General features: G+C 48.1%; 2 protein-coding genes across 3 annotated transcripts in view; both read right to left on the reverse strand.

Moving 5' to 3' along the window:
* Positions 1 to 6,032, reverse strand: part of LOC119186633 (uncharacterized) — an 88,555-nt gene extending 82,523 nt beyond the window's left edge. The window contains exon 1 of one of the 2 annotated variants that reach the window (XM_037435129.2): positions 5,127 to 6,032. The gene's annotated coding sequence lies outside the window, so the exon portion shown is untranslated. Of the gene's footprint in view, positions 1 to 1,337; positions 1,847 to 5,126 lie in introns of those variants that run through there. The other variant, XM_037435125.2, reaches the window with a different exon arrangement.
* Positions 6,033 to 10,943: 4,911 nt separating this feature from the next.
* Positions 10,944 to 12,331, reverse strand: LOC119160126 (akirin-2). Its single transcript, XM_037412843.2, has one exon. The coding sequence runs from the start codon at positions 11,811 to 11,813 to the stop codon at positions 11,292 to 11,294; it is 522 nt and encodes a 173-aa protein (XP_037268740.2). The 5' UTR covers positions 11,814 to 12,331; the 3' UTR covers positions 10,944 to 11,291.
* Positions 12,332 to 23,262: the final 10,931 nt, after the last annotated feature.

The raw sequence follows: 23,262 nt of genomic DNA on the forward strand, positions 1-23,262 counted from the left end.
TTTTTTTTTGTCCATTTTCGCACGTGTGTGTATATATATGCGCACACATACAAACACGAATGAAAATGTATGAAAGTTCCTCCCACTAAAAAAAATAAAAATCTGGCAACGCTTGCAACTACAGTCGACTCACCCAGTCCTCAACGCTTTTTATCCCCGTGCAACTGAATTACTCGCACTACATTTCCTTCTCTCCCTAATGCACCTAATTCAAGTATACAGCAAATAACACTGCATAAAAAAGCTACGTGGTTCATGAAAGCAACTTCATCTCGCTTTCTATCTGCAGTGTGTTATTGATCTTTAAAATTTGTGCCAAATGTACCCACACGTCTCGAGCAAAGGGTTAGTCAACAAACAGTAGCAGTTGCTAGGATTTTACGCGCGAAAACCACGAGGTGATTAAGAGGCATTCCGTATAGCCGGGTGACTCCGGAATAATTTCATCTGTGGTTCTCTCACGTGCACCTATAGATCTAAGTACACGGCTGTTCTCTCCATTTCTCCCCCACGAAAATGTGGTCACCGTGACCAGGAGTGGAATTCGTGCCGTCGGGAAAGAAACAGAAGTTCAATTTCGCTTTTCAGCATACAAAATGCAGCCTTGAGCCAGGCCAATGAATTACAAACAAACAAACAAACATAAACCCTAGCCATAAGAGAAAGTATAGTAAAACATTCATTCTTGCTGTAGTCATGACATGGAACGAGTTTTGCTCGGCGGCTGGCCTGTTTATCAAAGTAACTCAAGTTCGTCAAGCCTCACCGAACACGTATGCTTAACTTGGCTTGAACAACTCGCTATGCAATGTTGTCACACATCGCTAGCGAAATGTATGAAAAATAATAGATGAGAAAAAAAATCGAACAAGTAAGGCATATACCGAAGTTGACGAGTGATCGCAAGGACACTTTCAATTTCATTCACCTTGCGCATTATTTGACCACATACAATGACCGAAGCACTGAGCTTGTTTCTCACGTGGCACGCCTAACAAAAATAACGACCCAGTTTCGATGCAACTCCATTGGTTTACTTTGTAAAATCGATTACTGCCTGCACTTGTGAATCATCTATCCTAGAACGCGAACACGCAAGCATCGGCACTAGCTTTGTCCCAAATGTATAGCGGGACATTTTATTGTGTATGCTGCGAATCTACAAGTTCACACGCGACTGCACTTGCATTGGCCGGGTGCGGTAAGATATACGGTGACGAAAGAAAATGCCGCAGAATAAAATATAAAGGCTGCAAAGAGGTGATCCTACTTTAAAGCGGGCGGCCGTACACACGACAAGATTGACGCACGCTACCAAGAAACTACAATCGGCTCACCTGAAAAGAAGATAGGAGGTGGCGGTGTCGTGCGTCTCACGTGGCGACAGTGCTGGCGAAATCCATTTCCTCACGCGACCACGAGAGAACGTCGACCAAATGGGCGCAAAAGCGTGGGCACGAACGACGCCGCTGCGACCAATCCGGGCCGGTGGCACCCGCGATCACACATGCGACACGACACGGCTACCGACCGCGCTGTCACTGCTGCACAGTCGAAGTTAACGCAGCCGTGCAAGAAGTCACGAAACACATGGCATCACGACGCATTGGTTTACACGCGCGGTAGCCACCTGGCGATGACAAAACCGAAGATACCGTCTGCTCGAGATAGCAGCAGACGACACAGAGGCACAGCGCGCAGACACTCTTGGCGCACACGCGCCAACATCCGCTCGGGCGGTACTGAAAAGCCCGCGCTGCTCAACCGGCCTCCTAATTGTGTCGGAACCGGGGGATTAGGTAAGAGGAGAGGCGGCACGGAGGAAGGAGCAAGAAATTCGAACGCTTCTATGCGATCCGGTCGCGCGCAGGTCGGACTTTCCTCAGAGAGCACTATACTTTCTCTCAGCTGCTCCTTTCCTTTTTCCTTACGTCACTGCAAGCGCTCCTCTCTGAACTTGGGTAGCCTCCTTTCACCGTCAGGCTTTTTCTCTCTACGTTCACATTATGCGTCCTCTCCCTCCGTCATCCACCCTCCCGATCCAATGCAACCCTTTCTTTTTGGTTTCGGTGGCAAACATCTGTTAGCCGATTGGCAACTTTCCGCGCGCATCGATCGACAGAATCTGCCTCAGGGTCGACCTCTTTCAGTGCGACACAGATCGCGCACAGCGATTTGTCATTCGTTGCGTGACGGTACAACGAGTCGGACAGGCCAAAGGGCGACCGCATAGCGTGCGGTGGAAGAAAATAGAAACGTAGGTCACTACGCAATGTCTTCCAGAAAGAGGTACGAGAAGTACATATGTATAAGTAAACGATAACGGCATGCGCCGTTACTTTTTATAACTAAGAAACTAAACCTTTTATAAATAACAAGGTTGGTTCAATGCTATCCACTGCTATTACGTAACAGCTCTGTAATGGTTTCTCGAAGCCTTGGTACACTGGAATCAAGGTATCACACAACGTTTGGGGACTACAATATAGAAAAAGAAACTGATCTAAGCAGGGAATACATGTTTATTCTGTTTCCTTAAAAACGTACCGACTGTATAGTAAACCAAACGAACGAAATGTAATTATAGGGCAGTTATTTTAATTGTTTTTTTTTCTTTTGGAGAAACTGAAAAGCCAGTGGAAGTCGCAAGCCATCACCACGAGAAGTAATTAGCTCGTGCCTACCTGAAGCCTTGTGCATGGCACGCGCATACTCGAAATGGCTCTCTATGGGTTGTACGGGAGAAACAAAAGTAAACAGCAAAACAACCAGCGCGAATCCTTCGGATAAAAAATGACAGCGCGGTCTCACTGACAAGGGAGCTGAAGAATTTCCGTGAGCAAACACCAGGGGAAAATGCCATCTGGTCTAGAAAATCAATGGGTATGCGAAAAGAAAAAAAAAAACGTGGCACAACTGGCTTCATGTTAGAATGTATGTGCGACGCCTAGTGGGGGGCCGTAAGTATCGTGGAGTCACGTAACAAGGGTGATGAAACTAATAATATTTAAGAATTTCTTTTCGACTACCAGCGGATCCCTTTTCGCCGTTCATGCGAGCTTTGCCATGTGTAAAACTGTGATGTAGTAAAAAGAAAAAAAAAACGGTGAATCCGTTTAAGTCTAGTTCTGTTTGCGTGACCTGATAAAGCGAACTAGCCTCTACAGCGCATATGGGATTGAAGACTGCATGCGTTAAACATTACTGCAAAGACATGTAAATTTCCCCCGAAGACACAACGCCATCTGTAAATGTCTCGGTTGTTGTCGATATGTAGAACGGGGACGCGGCAATACTGTGGTATGCACTTCGCGCTATTTATGCAGAGTTAATCACCATATTCGCGGTAAATCACTGGAATACTAATGTGGCCTGCAATTTACTTTGTGCTTTGTAGCCGAAGTACCTTGCACACTGAGCGCCAGAAGACGAGGCGCATTTAGGGCGTCGCTTTTTCTTCACACCACCAAGGGGCGGCAAATAGCGCAAACACCAACAAGAACAAAACAACAACACCAACAAGAACAAAGTCGGGTTTCTACAAATTTTGTAATATGCGGTAATTAAGCGCATGCGCACTCATGAGCACGATGTTAAGTGAGGTTAGCAGCTCCAGTTTCTACGCCTTTTACATTTCCACAAACAAGTTCACGTGATCGTCACGCCCCCTGTTCCAGTATACAGCATACGCCTCGACCAAGGAAAGCACTGAGGTCTGCCATCGCGAACGCACAACTATATTCCAGGGCCGCTGGATACAAAACAGCGGCCATGCTCAAGCCATGAGGAGTTTCATGCTCCGTAGTCATGACTATGCAGCCGATACAAGCATGCAAGTGCACGTAATGAAAGAGGCACCCCTTGTGCGGGTCAAAAACATTTTAACATTAGTAATCATATGTGCCGGAATTCGGTAACTTCCGCCCACTTATAATGGCATGTTGCCTCGCAACGTTAGTTCTTTCCCGTTTTCGCCACAGCCAATTAGCTATCCGCAAAACACAAAAAGGCGGTTCTGTGGACACTTGTTTAACTCATTCGCAAACGTGACAGTAATTGTACTCAAGCGGTCTTCCTATAAAGTCTCTCTTTGAAAGAAATCTAAGGTCTATAACATTATAAACAATGGGAACACCTGCGACATTAAGTGAACGGTCACTAAAGGAGCGAGACTTTTTTTCGTATTTCCGTGAAACTGAAACCATCGCCTCAAAATTATGGAAATCTGCATCAAAATGAGTCAGAGCTTTCCCGTTTTGTGGGGCACTCGCAAAAGGAAACCACGCAGAAAGTGGGTCCCAAATAATGCGCGTCGTCCCATGCGATCAGAACTGTCGTGACTCTTTAGGCGAAAGTCACTATTTTTCTCGCTATACAACAGACCATTTACGAATTTCTTTCTGGTCCCGTGCTCGTCAGATGTGTTTGGTTTGTCCCATGGGTGTAGCTTCAATTTTTCGATTTTGCTTGCGTATATATACATGCAAATTTACAAACGCACGCACGTACACATCATTGAACTCCCCACCCCCCTAAAAAAATTTCTGGCTGCACCCCTGGTTTGACAGGTATATCGAAATTAACCTGCGCTGAAATCTATTCCGTAATGAACGGAGACTATAGCTCACTTGGTACATTGGCCCCGCACTACGTCTCAATATGAATATCTGGCGCTTTGACGCGTCTCGGAACCATTTCACATGATTGTGAGGCTTGCTGTAGGGGGAAAAAAGAGTGGGGGGGGGGGGGGGGGTCCACAAATTTAGATCATTTGTTCTATTTGCGTGCGCTGTCATCTTGCAGTACACGCGCCTCTAGCATTTTGCTTTTACCGAAATGCGACACATGACTATACCTCGCAGCGTCCCACACACGAGAAACAATGTTGCTGGCGACTGTTTTCAGCGGGGACACCACACCATTGAAAGAAATGGCGTCATCGGGCAGAGAATTTCCGTGGCTGTTTCTCGAGGATAAAAGTGGGAAAAAAAAATTCTCAAAGCCGGCGGACAGAAACAGTGCGGGCGACAGGCGCCGCACACTTTGTTGGCGCGGATAATCAGCGGGCAATTTTCCGGGCGAGGAGGCCGCAGCACTGTGCCGCGCAAACATTAAAAGGCGCTTACCCGTTCTGCCGGAGGTTATGCTTGGAGGCCGACCGCATTACGGTTGCTTTGAATTTCCACGCAATCAGAGCTCGATCCTTTCCGGAAAGGGGTGAGGGTGGTTCGGCGCCAAATCCCGGCGGCCGCCGGTAGAAAATCACCCACGTCTCGCCGTGTGGCGCTAAAAGGACTTCGACGCCTGTCGGTGGGAGCGGTGCCAGCGGTCTGTCAAGTCACTACCGTCTAGACGCCGCTGCACGTGTCCATGTTTTGCGCTTGCGTAGCGACAGTTGGCGCGCACCGATCAATCACTGGCACACATCTAATTCGTGGCACGTAAACGCGACCGTCTTTTGGAGTGTTTTCGACGGCACGCGTATCAAAGACCAAGGGGTGTCGTTTGTCAGTCGTAGCGTCACCCGGTGACAGCGCAGCTTTCTAGCTGCTCGGCATCTGGTCTTGACGATTTCGCTTCGGAGTCTGGAGGGTATGCGACGTAAACCTATAGCACCGGGTCCAAAAACACAGTCACCGCTTGTTCACCGGGCAAAACCACGCGGTTGATCGTAAAAAGCGAGCGCACATACAGTATAAGTCGTTCACTTGTTCACTTCTTTATAGTGACAGTGTCGATTCACGAATGAGTGTCCATTTCCAGGGGTCGAGGCACGTGAGTAGTTGCGTTGCTATTGCAGGTCAACGTCCCGCACTTGCACTGAATCCGAGTTGTACTGAACCACGGCTGGCGAGTAGACCTGAGAGGTGCCTTCGGGCAGTGATCGGACGTCTGGCACACACAAGACACACACTGAGAAGATAGCGGGACGTCCCACTAGCGGACGCTGCAACTTTTCACGATGCTCTCGGTGCTAGGAGGGGGGGGGCGCACGAGGTACGCTCGCTCCAGGCGACCGGTCCAGTGCGCGGCGGCGTGGCCGGCGGCGCGTGCACGACCGGCAATGAGGGGACTTTCATTCGCCGCCCAGAAGGAATGGAAAGACGCGAAGGCAAGGAGGAGGGGGTCCGTTTTCCCCCTCCACTTTTCACACTCACCTGACCACCGCGTTGGGTTCAACGGCGGCCGGAGGAGGACCGGCGTGAGGACCGACTTTCTCGAGTTCACCTATTTTCGCTGGTCGTTCCCCTTCGCTCGCCGGCGCGCGTGAGTGTGTGTACGCGCGCCGGCTCTCCTGTATGTTTTTTTTGTTTATTGTTTTTTTTTCTGGGGGAACGGCGTTTTTCATACACAGTCTGCCGCAGAATGGTGTGCTGTTCGGGCGAGAGGCGTTAGCTTGGAAACATGTCCTCATGGGCAACCTAAACTGTGAATACCTCTCCTGTCTGTATAACGAAACCATTTAGTGGTAATTTTCCGTTCTTTTGTATATTTTACTTGGCTCGCTTAAATGAATTTCCCTTTCAAATCATTGTCGTTATCTGGCTGCTGTAACGCAAATAGTTCTACGAAAGAAAAACAATTGTACAGTGGGCACGGGTCATGTTGGAGGAAACTTGTTGCCGCCCTTGGAAGATCGTCTGATGTTCTGAACGAGCTATGGGCAACACGCGAGTGACAGGCAAGTGGTCAGCACAAGCGATTACAGCAGCTCGAGTGAGACGCGACAATGTTGACGTTTTCTAAATGTATAAACTTTCATCTATAGGTGTTGAAGACCATCCTAAAATTCACTTATTACGCACCATGCTTCTGCAAGTGGGGACATCTTGATTCTGATCTGAGCGCTGTAATTTCGAAACGTGAACATCGAGACACGCTGGATAGAAGGGCGTCGCGGCCCGTTGCATGCGTCCTTGATTGATTGATTGATGTGGGGTTTAACGTTCCAAAACCACCATATGATTATGAGAGACGCCGTAGTGGAGGGCACCGGAAATTTCGACCACCTGGGGTTCTTTAACGCGCACCCAAATCTGAGCACACGGGCCTACAACATTTCCGCCTCCATCAGAAATGCAGCCGCCGCAGCCGAGATTTGATCCCGCGACCTGCGGGGCAGCAGCCGAGTACCTTAGCCACTAGACCACCATGGCGGGGCGTTGCATGCGTCCTTTCGCAGAGCACCATGTTGCATATGCAAGAAAGAACACGTAGAACATCAGTAGTCTACATCGTTCACACGTAGCAGCTATCGTGCTGATGTGCTGTTCGACAATACACCGCCTTCGGGACCATGGTCCAGGTCTTAACGAAACAGGCTACATTATTCGCCCAGAATGCAAGAAGCATTCATGTCGTCACCCTCGCCCTGACGAACACAAAATGTGCTGACGCCTATATAAAGCCTCCAGAAAACTTATTACCATTTTTTGATAGCTAACGACGACGTGAGAAATACTCAGCCGAACACAGATTCCGACGGTGTGTGTTTTTCTATGGCTTGCATGCCGAAAGTGTTCACTTACATCAACAATATTAAATAGCGAATCAGCAAAGTTCATCTAACACTGATGTCGTCGCCTGCATCATCGGTGACATAGCCTATATTCGTCACTTCATGGATTTCAAGGTGTCCTTTCGGGTCTTGGACACAATGGCGTAACGACATTTCCTGAAACCTGGTATGTTAAGCCTCTCTTCAGAGACAACGAACTTCATTATCAAGTATTATAGGAACAAGTTAGGCGCCGTCAAAATGTATGACGTCACGGTAACTAAAGCGGGAACCTGGGGCTCGCCACCACTAGCACTTTTTTTTCTCGTTTTTCGCGCTCACGAAGTGTTCTTTTTTTTTCAGAAGGCGCTGTTTTTTGGTAATGTGACAGATTAACCTACTAGCGCGACAGGAATCGTCTTCCTCTTTAGCACCACCTTAAAAGTCAGGCATTGCGATTACGCCATCGGCAGTCAGCGGGCGCTTTCAATCACACATGGATACCAGAACGTATACACGTGGCGGAAGAAAAGGCCCGTAAATCATGCACTTGTCGACTCTGACTTCTCCCGATTTCCTTGCCGCAATCTCGGCCTTCCTTCGCGACAGCTCGGCACGGAGGCGGGAAAACAATGAAAGCACGATGACCTAGCTATGTGTATACGCAGTGAGTATATAATAATAACAAAAAAACAATGACAAAGAAGGGTCTCACGTGCGTTTCAACCCGGTAAGACTAGAAAGTGAAAGGACGTTGCTACCGTTTTGCTGTTTATTCCGCCCCGCTGCTGCGTGCAGGCACGAAGCCCGATCCGCGCTCTCGCTGCCGTCTCGCAATTACCGCCGCTTTCCCGGTAAGACAGCGACGGAGAAAAGTGCGCGTGTTATTCTGCCGACGCTGCATGCGCCGTGAAACAAAAAGGAGCTGCTTCAGCTCGCCACAATGTCACGGTTGTGGAAGGCGGTCTGAGTGCCGCGTTTTCCGTCGTGCATGCTGCGTGTTTCAGAATACGTGCGGCTTCGTGTGAAACCCGCCCACACCGGTGTCCATGCAGGCGGCGGTCGTTGATCCCTATGGGCACCCGGCAATGCAGTTTACGAGATCTGATGACAGCGCCCGAACACAGCCTAGCGAGTATGCGCAGCAAAGCCGAGTCTTCCAATGCGCAGCCTAGCGAGTAGACGCAGCAAAACCAAACTTGCACGTGCATACCGTTTTATTTTTTTGTTGTGAGCAAGGGGGTCACGGCTGATTATGTAAGTGCCCAGGAAGCGTTTTTTGGAAACGTGCCAAAAAGGGCACTGACACTTCAGCGTGTCATTGTGTTCAGCGAGCGTTTCATTTTCTTAGTATCCCTGGCGGTCGGTACCAACAATGCCGAGGCGGCCCAAAGAGCTTCGTTGCGCCCCCTGGTTCACTGTCGGGTGCCTATAGCCAGAGTCCTTCAATGCTTGAAGGACTCTGCTATAGCCCAAGTCAGTCTTGAATGTATACCGCGAAGCAGAAACTCGCTGCACCACTCCTAGGAAGCGGCGCCGTCTTTTTCGACAAGGGGACGCATGACGCGTTCGCGCCTAGTGATTTGCGTGCCTTTCGCGGCGCAGTGGTCAGCGCGTTCATTTCCTGTCCTCGAAAACCAGGTAGTCGAAAGTTCGAATCCCGAGTTGGGTAACTTTCTCAAAGTTTTCTGTCGGAACCTTTTTCAGAGCTACCCACGAACCTTCTAATGACGTCATAGTTCGCGATGAAATTGCGAATCAGTTCTTGATAGGCTTGCACAAACTGATTTGCATTAAAAAAATCAGGCAGTACCAACTCAGGTTGCTGTCTACAGACATGCAGAGCACTACTCGATTGGAATCGAATGAACACAATAGAGAGTTTTAGTACTGCGTACGCTGCGTACGTGGCGGCGTTGCGTACGTAGGGACGCCACGTTCTGCGTAGTACGCGTGCGCAGACCGCAACGCGCACGTATCGCGTTACGTACGCAGCTGCTACGTACGTACGCATGAGATGCGTGCGTGCGTACGTATGAGGTGATCGCGCCGCTCTCGAACAAATTCGCGATAGCGCGAGACTTCGTTTTGCAAAATGGCGGCATCGAAGGCAAGTACCGACCGGCTCTGTGGTTTAAAATATGGCCATAATCTGGCTATAACACTTGGATTGGCTCACATTGGCTGTCAACAACACGCACTTCTATTTTGATCTACCAAATGGCGCAGCACGCTTCACGCTCGTTACGTACGCGGGTACTACGGTGTACTAAAAGCCGATTAGTGGCAAACGACGCCACGTAACGCAAGACGCTTGCGTGATGCGTACGTAGCACCATTCCGCAGTACTAAAGCTCTCTAATGTTACTTTAAGAGCCTTAATTTCCGATAATTTAGGCATAATATAGCCAATATGTTGCAACTATAGCCGACATTCGGCTATGGTAAGCCATTCCTAGCCAACATTATAGCAATTATTTGGTCATATGTGCAGTATTGGGCCAATTGGTTGTTGTTTCGGTTTCGGGTCATCGCGCTCAGGGGGCGCTTCACGGGGGTATTTAACACCGCGAATGGGAAGAATAAAGAGAGCTTCCGCCCTGGTCTCGGCTATGTCACTTTCTACTCAATCTTCCCGGCGCTTCGAGACTCGTGTTCTCTGTGCGTCGCATCCAACGCATGATAAAACAATACGCATTCAACACTCCGTGATTTAGACATTACCAAGTGGCAAGTGCGGACCAGTAATGACCGCAAGCGTGGTAGACCAGAACACCCGCGTTCTCCCTGCACAAATGTCGATCGAGGGAATATGGTATGTACACGCTAATATATACATATATCAAAGAAAGCCGAATAGAGATATGTCGTGTATACAGGCACGGCCGGGCTACAGGGGATATGCGCGCGCCTCTACAGCCCTGTTCTTGATGCGAGAAGTCTAGTCGACGCCCGCTATCCCATCTGGCTTTCGCGTCTCTTCTAATGCAACCGGCCTGCCAAAATACAACAATGGTTCAAGATGATGCAAAGGTCGGTGCGACCGCTATAACTCAGTTTTGCGTAAGATGCCAGAAAACAGTGATTTCGAAGACATCTCTTGTATGCTCAGGTCAGGGTTAAGACCCAGTGACCAAATGCATCTCTCAAGGGGCACAGGCGTGCTCATGGTTCTCTGTCCAAGATAGTGAAGTCCCACCACACACTCCGTCCTCACGGAACTTCGCAATGAATGCGAAGATGAACTGCAGCTGTCTTTGGCACCCACCTTCTCGGGCGAAAAAATTCTTGGAATACTGTATCATGATTCGTCGGCCGCCATTACCACTGGAAACTCGCATGGTCATAATACTCCAGTATGAACAATGACAGGGGGCCCGCTTGACGCCCACGAAAGTTTATCGGGGGACAACAAGCCCAGAAAGCCCATTGAACAAACGAAGAATGGCTTTGGGCACTTCCTTTAATGACAAACAGCGTACAATGAGTAGGTACAGCGCAAGTCACGTAGGCAAAGATGACGTCAAGGTGACATGAGAGTCGGGCAAAATGCAATACAGAGTTAATGCGTGACAACACTATCGTGTAGTTGCCCTATCCAATGTTCTGCAGAAAGATGAGGAAGCACTGCATTTTTTTCTTCTTTTTTTAGACCCCAATGTGATGATGAACCTTTTGCTCAGTTTTGACCGCCGTTGCTTCAGTTGTCGAGGACCAGACCCGATGTTTCTCCCCGCCCCACATTACGTCACTGCCATTTGATCCATCTTGCACCATGGTACGGTTAGGCTCGCTACGACAAGTAGCTCGGCCTGACACTGCCGTAGCGCCTCTGAATCTGGTCGTGTGTGAACTTGACGAAAGCGTCGTACTGTTCGGCCAGCTTGGCGGACAGCACGCGGTCGTAGACCTCGCGGAGCTGCTTCTCTCGCTCGCTTACCATGCGCTCAACGATCATGCCCACCTGGCGGAACGTGAAGGCAGGCAGCTCGGTCTTTGCACCCTGAGGCGGCATCGCATCGGGCCCGGCGGGGGAGGCGGCACAGTATTGGTATCCTTGCTGGTAGAACAGCTGCCTGCGATGCTGGAGACGCATCATCTCGTCGTGGACGTAGGCCTCGATTTCCTCGGACGTAATCTTTGGCGTCGCGTCGACGAAGGATGAAGAGTGTGCCTGCTGCGGCCTGGCCTGGAGGGCACGACGCGGCACAGTGTCTGACGACGTCGCCAGGCTCAACCTTCGTCGCTTCGCCGAACTTCCGTCGGGGCTCAGCGGGTCGCAGCTGGTGGATCTCTTGAGCGTAGCGCACGCCATCTTGGTGGTAGCTTCTGACGGTTCGAGGCTTGCGAGGCGGCGGCTCTTGGTGCGAGCGATGCCGCTCGAACTCCACTCCGCAGCTGCCGGCTGAGGATCGGCACAATCAGGCGCAGTCTCTGCCTGGAAGACCACGAGACGCGCACCTACGTCAGCGAGAGTGCCAGCGCCTCGCGCACCTTGGTGCGCAATGATGATGGTGATAATGTTCCTACAACACGGCACGAGTCACCGCATTGGAATACGGCGTCTTCTCTGTCGTCCTCAAGACGCGAGCAGCCCAGTGGCCGTTCGGCATCGACAATACGATGAAGTGATGTACCTCGAAGCAGCGCAATGCATCTTGCTCTTTTCTTGGCTTATTCCGACAGCGCTTAACAGAATTTCTAAAAAAAAAAAGAATATTTTACTGCCCCACTCTCTTCTTTCTTTCCTTTCTTTGCCCCGACGCCCTTAGTCACGCCTTCTTTGTGAATTGCATAAATAAGGGTCTTTCGTAAAATCGCTATCGAAAAACTGAGAAACGCTCGCGAAACACGAGTGTTTCTGTTTCGTTTGTATCATGTGTATTTGGTCAAAACATGCGACGTGGCCCACAGACGCCTGCATTGATATCTATCTTTTGTCACTAACGGTTTTTTTAGATATATGGTTCTTTTTTTTCTGCAGATGGTGGTAAACAAGATTACGCTGCAATTTCACCCCCTAAGGGGAGAGTACGGGAGTGTCGCCCCCGGATCCAACTAAATTTCTTTGCCTGCCTGCGCGGCCTCAATCGTCGTTGTTGCTGATATTTTTCATACTTTTTTTTCGACGCCACGTACAATTTAAATTATAACGCACACGCTTTGATCGGCAGCACCTTATGCAGTTCACAACACAACTGGATGCCAGGCAACAATCACCACAGTAGCCACTTGCAACGCTGCCTCTCAACATTGCGAAGGCTTCGTCGAGATGAAGATATAAAGTTAGCACTTAGTTGCCTGTGAACGTAGCGAAAAAATTAATTATAGTTGCATTTAAGGCGCGTATCGAGGGCTCGTGACCTCTGGTGCAGCAAAAACAGTCGTTAACGGCCAGTTGACACGGCTCATACGTCTTATCAATTGACTTGATTGACGTTGATTCAAATGTCGAATATTTTGTTTGTTTACGCTCTTTGCAGTCCAGTGATAATTTCCCTGAGAAAGAGAAACGATGAGTATAGGAAAAGCAGGGAGGTCAAGGAGACGCGCGTATGGTTTGAAAACCTTGCGCTGGGAAAAGAAAATGGGGGGCTAGAAAAAAGTGAAAAAAAAATCGCTAAGCTTTCTTGGCCAATCCCCCAAAATATGTGCCACATTTTTAGGGAAATCTAATTATTGAAGCTTCATCAGAGAGTGCATATTAATTGCCACCCAAAATTGTCACTGAGGTCTGCAAAAGTTGTTTGGTGAGCCTTATTCACATGACACGGGGCTGGGCACTGCATACAGAAAACATCAAAGGCCTACGGAGATATACGCGAACACTTTAAACGCTGTGATTCGAATATTACCTCAAGCAACGCACCAGTTCTGGAACACATTCGCGGGCAGCAACCGTCGAGTTATAACTGGTAGGTCTTGGCGGTAGCCGGTTCAGGAAAACGTTCCGTTGTAAGGACGGAATACGAGACGTGGTGCATCCTCTGGCATGTGTCCGGTACATTGATACTGCTGCTGATAATTATTCGAGTGACCATTAAGTAATGGACGCAGGGCGTGCAGCATCTGCAACGCATTCTAAGGAAACGGTGTTTTCATCGTACGGGAAAAAATCACAGCATATCCCCACGGAGTGAATGATGATGAGTGGGATGAAGCGTTCGTCAGTTCGTCCGTGCTTCCGTCCGTCCGTGTGACCGTTCGTGTGTCCATTTATTTGTGCGTCTGTCCTTGTGTCCATCTGTGCGTTCGTGCTTCCGTCCGTGCGTCTGTCTGTTCATCCGTCCGTCCATATAGTGAACACTCCAAGTACCACCGTTTCGCATCTGTTCATTATATATTCATCATATACAAGTCCCCGCATCTAGCGGACATTCCAAGGACTAAACAAGAGGTTGCTACCTACTACTACTACTACTATTACTACAACTGCTACTATTACAACTACTACAACAACAACAACAACTACTACTACTACTACTACTACTACTACTACTACTACTACTACTACTACTACTACTACTACTACTACTACTACTACTACTACTACTACTACTACATACATCAGGGGTGCACGACCCAGGGCTTAAGGGGCTTCGCCCCTTAAATTCGGCAGATCCCACCCTTGATAATCGACGTTATGCGAAGCATGCGTGGGGAAGGTGATCGTGTTGTAATTTTTTATTGAGTGACACGTTATGAAATAACGCTAAGTATATGTGCAAATGCTGCACGCGCAGACTTATGTTGAAGAGTTGCAGATGTTTATATAAGCAGTTATTTGCACTTGTGCAACAATACCAACAAGAACATGAGTATCAGCAACACCAGGAGCGACAAGCTGATATAAAGCGCTGGTTATCGCGAGGATTTACCTGGAAATAAATCAACTTCAACGCATGGCACCTAACTGCAAAGGGCGTTAACGTAGCGCGATTGCTTTATGCTATGAGTATATATGTCAAAATTATAAAATTGGATAACCAGCCCTACAACCACAATTGACGTTTCACTGACATTAGGGTTGATTTGAAAAGTAGCGTCTCACATTTCGCCATTGTAAGTGCCCGTGAAAGAAAATCAAAATCACGTGCGTCAAGCGCCACAACGCTTCAAATGAAAGGCAAAGAAACGAAGACGGTGTTTAGGATATGTCTAGAAATATATTTACAGCTCTATGACAGATTTGCTCATCTCTAAGCCAGAGCAACTTCAAATCAATTACTGCGCATAAAATTGAAAAAATTCACATAGTGTGGAACAAGACTCGAAAGTGCACTTGCTGGTGCGAACACAATGTGTTCTTTTTTAAAACATCCATATCTAGATGTATTCGGCTGCTACAATAATTTTATATCTAAAATAAGGTACCGTCAGTTTCACGGCCAACCCCCCGTTGCGAGTTGCGCGAGGACTTTAAGGAACAACCAACCAACCAACATCTCCAAGAAATCACGTGAAGTGGAACGGCGTACACAGATCACTACGGCGGCAACTTCCATATCCTTCTCTCGCGGTATCCCGGCGGTACATACAGCACCGTAGTACCTTGACAGTACAAGCCCAAAATAGGAAGTTACACTTGCCACACTCCTTTCATTCTCGCCTGCCTTCTATGTCTTTTATATGGCGTCTCCTCAACCTGGCCAACCTGCAGATGGCAAAGGAGGTATAGTGGACGGCTGTGTCGAGGGCGAACGCCGATGGCCTTCGCGGGGTACAAGTAGGAGATTCAAGCTTTCTACATCAAGGACGTATGTATCAAAAGTAGAAGAATCTTCCAAATAACACGCAAACCAGTCCAGAGTTTCCGAATCCTCCAAGCGAAGCCGTACACTCATAGAACAACTCTGGCGTTGTCAATATTCGAGAATTCAGAGGCAACAGTAATCTGAGTCCGGCCTTGGCTGGAAATATAAACACATCCTAAAGGACTTCACTGTGTTCAAAGTTTCGTATAGCCGTGTGATAGTCGTTGCGCAAAACAACTGATCGAAGCAACGACGCACATGAAGTGCTCCGACAACATGCCCTTGTAGTATTTTCGGGACCTGTAGTACGACAAGTTCACGTGTGTTCAAGGGCTTCTGTTCGTATTACCGACATCTCGCGTGTGGAATTAGCTGCATCAAGCTGTTTCTGATTATGCGAATGCAGCCCAGGAATGAGCTACGCGCTGCTTCCGCAGGCCCGCATCTGCCGAAGGGTCCTTCCTTGGCAACTATAGTTTTCCCTCCTCTTCACGCACCTCATTCTGTACACACTCTTCCTGTTCTCCCACGACTGCAGAACCACGCACCGGCGTTTATCCGCTTCCTTCTCTTTTCTGTGCACCAGGAAGCAGCACACATGGTCCCGACTTGCACATCAAGTGGGAGCTCGATGAAAGAAGGAAGAAAAAGTGGCGCAATCCCTCGCCAGCGATCGAGGAACAATCGAACAAACGAATCTCTGATAAGAGTTGGAGGGCAGGAGGGGGGAGGAAGCATCCCCTCAACATATTCGAGGAGTAAGAGTACTTTATTTACAGTAAGCACTGTACAGGGCTCACTGCAGGGGCAAGGGCTAAAGTCAATGAGTTTGACAAAGACCCCTGTCCCTCCGCAATTCGTGCTAAACTTTGATATGAGCACAGACAGAAACAGACGAAAATCAATACATTGGTTACATAGAAATTAGATAAAAGTTGCTTGCAAGCTTACAAAATTCACACAAAAACAAAGAGAAAATGTTTACATAGCACATTTGCAAAATTAGACATCCCTCACATGGAGATACATAACCAAGGAAATTGACAATAAAATTTAAACATCATAAAACACAAAGTACATAAGGACGCACCTATAATAATCTGTACAATACTACTATCAAAATACAAGTTAATGAATGGTTTCCGGATTGGTCGAGGCATGAAACTCCACTTATTGGTTTTGATAATGCGTACCAGTGGTTAGTAACAAGTTATCTGTTTGGTTCTTAAAAGCTGCTTTGCTGGCCTTAAAGTTGGGTTTCTTTGCTAGGGCACTTATCACTTGAGATGTTTGGTACGCCACACATTGTTTTCTATAATTGGTACTTGTTATATGTGCTCGCTTCGTTTGTTCTCGCAAATGGTAGTGTGTAGTGTTTCGGTACAACTTTCCTCGTATAACTTGTCCTTTTTTTAATTGACTGCCTCAATTCAAAGTAATATAATTTATCTACCCTGATCATGGAATGTTTGATAAATAGTAGAGTAGTTCGCAAGTCCTGTATGTTACCTCTGTATTTTTCGAAACAATGCGGTATTTTATTTTGTACGGTTACAGGCTTTGGGTGATTTTTTTGTGATGTCGCTCCCCAAACTAGCATCCCATAAGTCACTTTAGAGTGGAAGAGCGCGTAGTACATACTTATTTTTAACCTAGTGGAATTAAATGCATTGCTCTAAAGAAACAATCGACTATTCGTGCCAGTGCGGTAATTAAATGGTTGACATGTGTGTTCCAATTTAACGCCTCCTGAAAACACACGCCAAGAAATTTTTGTTCTCTAACGTGTGCAATGGAATTCCCTTCAAATTTTACAATTACCTTACTGATAGGCTTGTTTATAGGCCAGAACATCATATAGGTTGTTGTTTTTTTTTGCATTTAAGCGCAGTTCATTCTGCTTTAACCAATTCGAAAGATGACTTAGATAGTGTTTCTGCTTCCATGGTTACTCTGACTCGGGAGTTGCATTGACTCTATACTGTTGGCTGCGCGTATCTGCACGCGGAAAGCCTGCGCATTCCTGGTCGCCAGGACTCGCGCGGAGCGCTTGGCTGACCGTGTTGGTCCCTCGTTGCACGGTGATGCACCGTCGCGCGGAACACCTATGCAACGGCGATGTTTAGCTTGGCAAGCCGTCCGCCGCTGCTACCTGATCGGGACTGTTGACGATAAGGAGACATCGCTGTGTGAATGCATACACACCCTTGTTTGCTTAGGACAGTTCGTATGGGTCTCGCTCCACCCTACGCACGGCAGCGTGAAGGCGCAAACATCGAAAGGGGACGATGTTGTTGTCGTAACGCACGAAGTGGTTCGGTGTGGTAGCTCCGCGTGCCGACCAACGCGGTTGCAAGAAAGGAAACCACACAAGAGAAACCGGGTAGGTGGTGCGTACGAAGAAGCGGTGCACTGGAACTCGCTTTGGCTTCATTTTAGTTCCTTCCAGAGCATGCCACTGCAAACGCTGGCCTTTTTTCTTTCTTTCTTTTTTTACTTCCTGTGCTTGTTTAGCCTGCCGATAACGTCTTAAGGGGTAAAATTCAGTAGTGGACAGTGAGAAATGAATAATTATTTTAGGGATGAAGCTCCTTAAGGTGTGGGTCTGTCCTTCCTCCGTTGTCGTACGTAGCCACCGGTAGCACATACCCGCTCTAGAGCGGGTATGTGCCACAGGGGATGCGAGATGGGAGATGGCGTTACTTGAAGTGTCCACTAGATGGACGCACGGATGGATTCATGGACGGACGGACTGACTGACTAGCAGACGGACGGACGGATGGATGGAAGCGTGGAGCGGGCATGTGCCACAGGGGATGCGAGCTGGAGCTCCTTGGAGTGTTCACTAGATGGACGGACGTGCGGACGTACGAACGGATGGACGGATAACAGACGGATGGACGGACTCACGGACGGACGCACGGACGGACGCATGGATAGAGGCACGGATGGTCGCACGGATGTACGGAAGCAAAAACGAACGGACGGACGGAAGCATGAACAGGCTGACGGATGCTTCGCCCCCCTCATCATTATTCACTCCGAGGATATCCTGTGATTTTTTTGTTGGTCTATCCATAAACAAAGTCTCATATGTGCTTGTCATGGCCATCCATGACATCGCAATAATGTGATATCGCCGCCATATATGCGAATAACCTCAGAGGCCTGTCGAAGCAACACTTTTGAATCTAGAACATTCTTCTGTTCATTTCACGCGAATTACAGGTTCAATGGAATGGAAATCGATGCAAGCCAAAGTATGAGGTAAAAGAAAACAAGGCTGGCTACGCACAAGATGACATCCGTGTGGTAAAAAGGAAACGTCTAGACTTGTATTCAATAAGTCCCAATGGCGTTCCTATATTCATATGCCACGAAGAGTTGTCATCTACTCGGTAGTGCTTTGCGACAACAACGCACCGCCATCGAAATGGATCAACCAAACGAAGGGTAAGTACCGATGGCCACGATGAGCGCGCAAGATCTGCCATGACTTAGGACTCGATGGTGACCCGGATATCGCGGGGTCTAATCCAGGATGTGGCAACTTCATTATAATAGATCAGAAATGCTGGGGGCCTGTGGACTTATTTGCACATTACAGGGGGCGCACTGGTTCCTGTGTGCCACTCCCTGGCTATGCCACTGCCTTGACTGAGAATGAAAAGAATGTGGCTCTCACCTTCGAGTCGCCTTAGGAGTGTGTGTAAGGAACTCTGTGAGAAGAGTCAGTCAGTGTAAGGAGTTTTTCTTTTTTTTTTCTTCGTGGATATTCGTTTGCGCAAATGGAAAGATTTATTTGAAGTCTAACCCCAAAGCGATTCCCTCTTTTTGTGTATTTATCAGTACATGCGTTTTTCTCTCGTGTCGGCAGGCGTCACCTTTGCGTGTTCGTATACGCAAGGCAGAAGTCAATGAGGGTGGCGACTTGGGCTTGTTGGTATGGTTGCATGATGATAGATGGTAGCGCAGACAACGAACACGGACAAGAGTTGTTGTGTTGTGTCTATGTGCCTTCTCTTGTCCGTGTTCGTTGTCTGCGCTACCATCTATCATCATGCAAGGCAGAAACTCGCAGGGCAGGAGGAGGAAGTGTTGCTCCTACTCGCTGTGACAGCGACCACGCTTTGCTTGCTTCCACGTCTACGCCGTGTGTCAGAGATGTATAATTTACTCAATGCTTCGCACGAAAGCAAATCCTATGGCACTGTGCGTGCAGGCCGCTGCTGTGTTGTTTTAATTTAATACGTGCAATGTTCTGGGGGAGGGCGGGGAGGGACCACGACAGTGGTTCGGAGACTTTGGTAAGGAGATTGGTTTACGGAGAGGTTTACGGAGACTTTGTCTCCGTAAACCTGCATCCACTAAGAGAGAGAGAGATAGAGAGAAAGAGAGAGAGAGATAGAGAGAAAGAGAGAGAGAGAGATAGAGATAGATAGATAGATAGAGAGAGAGAGAGAGAGAGAGAGAGAGAGAGATGGAAGACAGTGAAATATGAATTGCTAGAACAAAGGGATAGTTGGGAACATGTACGTTTAGTACTAGGCAGTACACGATTGTTTGACATTTGCACGGGCCATTGACAGGTTTAAATTACAGAAAAATGTATGGCTCCCGTAGTAGTGAAAGAGCGGCGTTTAGCAGAGTCTAACACAGCTTCACAATAGCTGGCAATGTCGTAGATTTAGGGTTGTTAATGGCCTTGAAGAAAGTTTAAACATATATCCATGTTCAGATATCTATACAAGGGGGGGGGGGGGATCGGGGTACGAAGTTTCACCGCAGTGCACCTCGCCCCCCTCCCCTCTTTTCGTTGGCCAAGTCCGAAAGCAAAGCTTTGCAATGCATTCAAGATAAACATGAAGCAACGACGGGCTTCTCTCAACAGCCTATCGGTTTCAAGCTTTCTAAAGGTAGGCACGGGGGGGGGGGGGGGGGGAGGGTATGCCATGTTTGAGGTTCTCGGACACTATCGTATAGCAAAGAAGACATGCGCGGCTGTGATGCTGCCCGATACGCATTGACGTGTCAGGCCCGCCTAAATATTCATAGGAGGCAAAAGCGCACCCCCCCCCCCCCCTCATCCCACACGAAGATGGGCACTCCCTCTCCTTTACGGACGTCTATGCCTGTTGGTACAGCCTTTTAAAGTATAAGCGTAAAAACACACATGGGTAGCATAAAAGTAAGCACTTTGTCTCCTTAATATGACGTTTTGAAGGTCTGGTTGGTACATAACAAGAAAAAATAGTGAGCGCAAGAAAAATATGCAACACATAAGGAAAGTACGCAAACGATGATGAAACCAGTTGAAAGCCGCGTCTGCCTTGAATCTTCTGTACAGTTATTGTCTGGTTGGTATTTTCTTGCACTGAGTAAATTTTTATAGCTTTATCATCGTTTCCCGCATACATTCCCTGCACATTTCAATGTTCTAAGGTACAAACATTTCTTGTTCATCCTAATTACGCAGACGACGTCAACTCACGGATGTCTCGCGAAAATTTATCAAGGGGCTGCACCGTGTTCTCTGAGACATCCTGGACGACCGCAGCGGGAAGAAAAAGCTCGCTGGGCTCATTTCTGGGCTATGCAAATGAGCGATTGCTCGTGACTGCGTCCCCCCTCCACGGTCGGCGTTTCTGACATGCACACACTGGTGTCCCACGCTAGGCACACGGGATACGGCTGGCGGAAAACGACAGCGTCTGTACGCCCCATGTGCGCGCGTGATTTTCGTCTCACTGGTTATGGAGAGTATCGGGACGACCCGTCGCTCGCTGATTCTCCCGGCGATCCGTGGCGACCGGCAGCCACACTTAGATATATATGTGGGGTTTAACGTCCCAAAACCACTATATGATTATGAGAGACGCCGTAGTGGAGCGCTCCGGAAATTTCGACCACCTGGGGTTCTTTAACGTGCACCCAAATCTGAGCACATGGGCCTACAACATTTCCGCCTCCATCGGAAATGCAGCCGCCGCAGCCGGGATTTGAACCCGCGACCTGCGGGTCAGCAGCCGAGTACCTTAGCCACTAGACCACCACGGCGGGGCACCGGCAGCCACACTTGTCGGCGCACTACAATGCATAGGCGCCGAGCACACAGCTATAGCAAACTGAAGAGCCTTGCCTGCGCAGGATGTATGTTCTTAATCCGCCGTTTTCATTTCTTCGCTGCTCATCGTGTAACTCACCAACTGCCTCTTTTTCACATTTAAGTAAAAAAGGCTGTCATTTTCCAGTCCACTACCAGAGCTCCAATGTCGCGAATGCTGGAGAAACACCGGTCTTGCTATGTCCAACCGTCGCGCGCGCGCGCGGCGCGCGTGTGTGTGTTTATGTGTGTGTGTGTGTGTGCTTGTGTATGTGAGTGTGTGTTTGTGTGTATGTGAGTGTGTGTATGTTTGTGTGTGCGAGTGTGTGTTTGTGTGTGTGAGTGTGTGTTTGTGTGTGTGAGTGCGTGTTTGTGTGGGTTTGTGTGTGTGCGTGTGTGCCTGAGTGTGTGTGTTTGTGTGTGTGAGTGTGTGTGTGTATGTGTGTGAGTGTGTGTTTGTGTATGCGTGTATGTGTGTGTGTTTGTGTGTGAGTGTGTGTTTGTGTGTGTTTGTGTGTGAGTGTGTGTTTGCGTGTGTTTGTGTTTGTGTGTGTGTGTGTGTGTGATAGTGTGTGAGAGTGTGTTTGTGTGTGTGTGGTTGTGTGTTTGTGAGTGTTTGTGTGTGCGTGTGTTTGTGTGTGTGTTTGTATGTGTGTGCGTTTGTGTGTGTGAGTGTGTGTTTGTGAGTGTGTGTGTGTGATTGTGTGTTTGTGTGTGTGTGTTTGTGTGTATGTGTGTGTGTGTGTGTGTGTGTGTGTGTGCGAGTGTGTGTTCCTGTGTGTGTGTGCGTGTGTGTTTGTGTGTGTGTGTTTGTGTGTATGTGTGTGTTTGTCTGTGAGTGTGTTTGTGTATTTGTGTGTATGTGTGTGTGTTTGTGTGTATGTGTGTGTTTGTCTGTGAGTGTGTTTGTGTATTTGGGTGTATGTGTGTGTGTTTGTGTGTGTGAGTGTGTGTTTGTTTGTGTGTATGTGTGTGTTTGTGTGTGTGTTTGTTTGTGTGTATGTGTGTTTGTGTGTGTGTTTGCTTGTGTGTGTATGTGATTGTGTGTATGTTTGTGTGTGTATGCGCGTGCCCTTGTGTCGGATTTTGCGGGGTCGGAAAGAACAGTCCGCATTTACTGAATGCCAGATTATCAAAAGTATCAAGAAAAACAATACACAAGTGCCTATTACACCAATGTACTTTCGTTTGATAGAGGAATGCCTAAGTTCAGTATTGAAATATTTCGCATAAATGTAGTGCAGAAGCCGCAATTACCGTTCTTTGCAACTTCGTTCACAACGTGAACCACCCAAATTAGAAACGTGCTCTCCACCCAAACTTTATCACGTATACCAAAACGTGATTGTGCATGGCGATCTGGCATTTCTCGAAGCCCGTGGCCATTCCGGCCGGCTGTCCACGAACGCCGTTTTCGTTGCTTTCCGTCGCATATTTGCGGCGCCATTTCCGATGGAGGCGGAAATGTTGTAGGCCCGTGTGCTCAGATTTGGGTGCACGTTAAAGAACCCCAGGTGGTCGAAATTTCCGGAGCCCTCCACTACGGCGTCTCTCATAATCATATAGTGGTTTCGGGACGTTAAACCCCACATATCAATCAATCAATATTTGCGGCGCTCAGCGTGCGGCCAGTAAATCGTCCGAATTTACCGGGTTGCGGCCAAATGGGTCAGATTAAAAAAAAAGTTTCTTGTAGGCTGGCCGTGACGGGAACACGTCCAAATTATCAGATTTTTCGAAATAACGAGTGCCAAATTGACAATCTTTCATTGTACTTTCTAATCAGTGTCTTAAGTGTGAATCGCGTAGTCATCGGTTTTCAGCATTGTGTTTGCTACGATATTTATTGGCGTGCCCGTACGGTGCTATGCTATTTTTTTTTGTTATGCACGTATTGTCATCATGCA

Source organism: Rhipicephalus microplus, chromosome 1 (genome assembly GCF_043290135.1).
Source record: "Rhipicephalus microplus isolate Deutch F79 chromosome 1, USDA_Rmic, whole genome shotgun sequence".
NCBI classification, from domain to species: domain Eukaryota; kingdom Metazoa; phylum Arthropoda; class Arachnida; order Ixodida; family Ixodidae; genus Rhipicephalus; species Rhipicephalus microplus.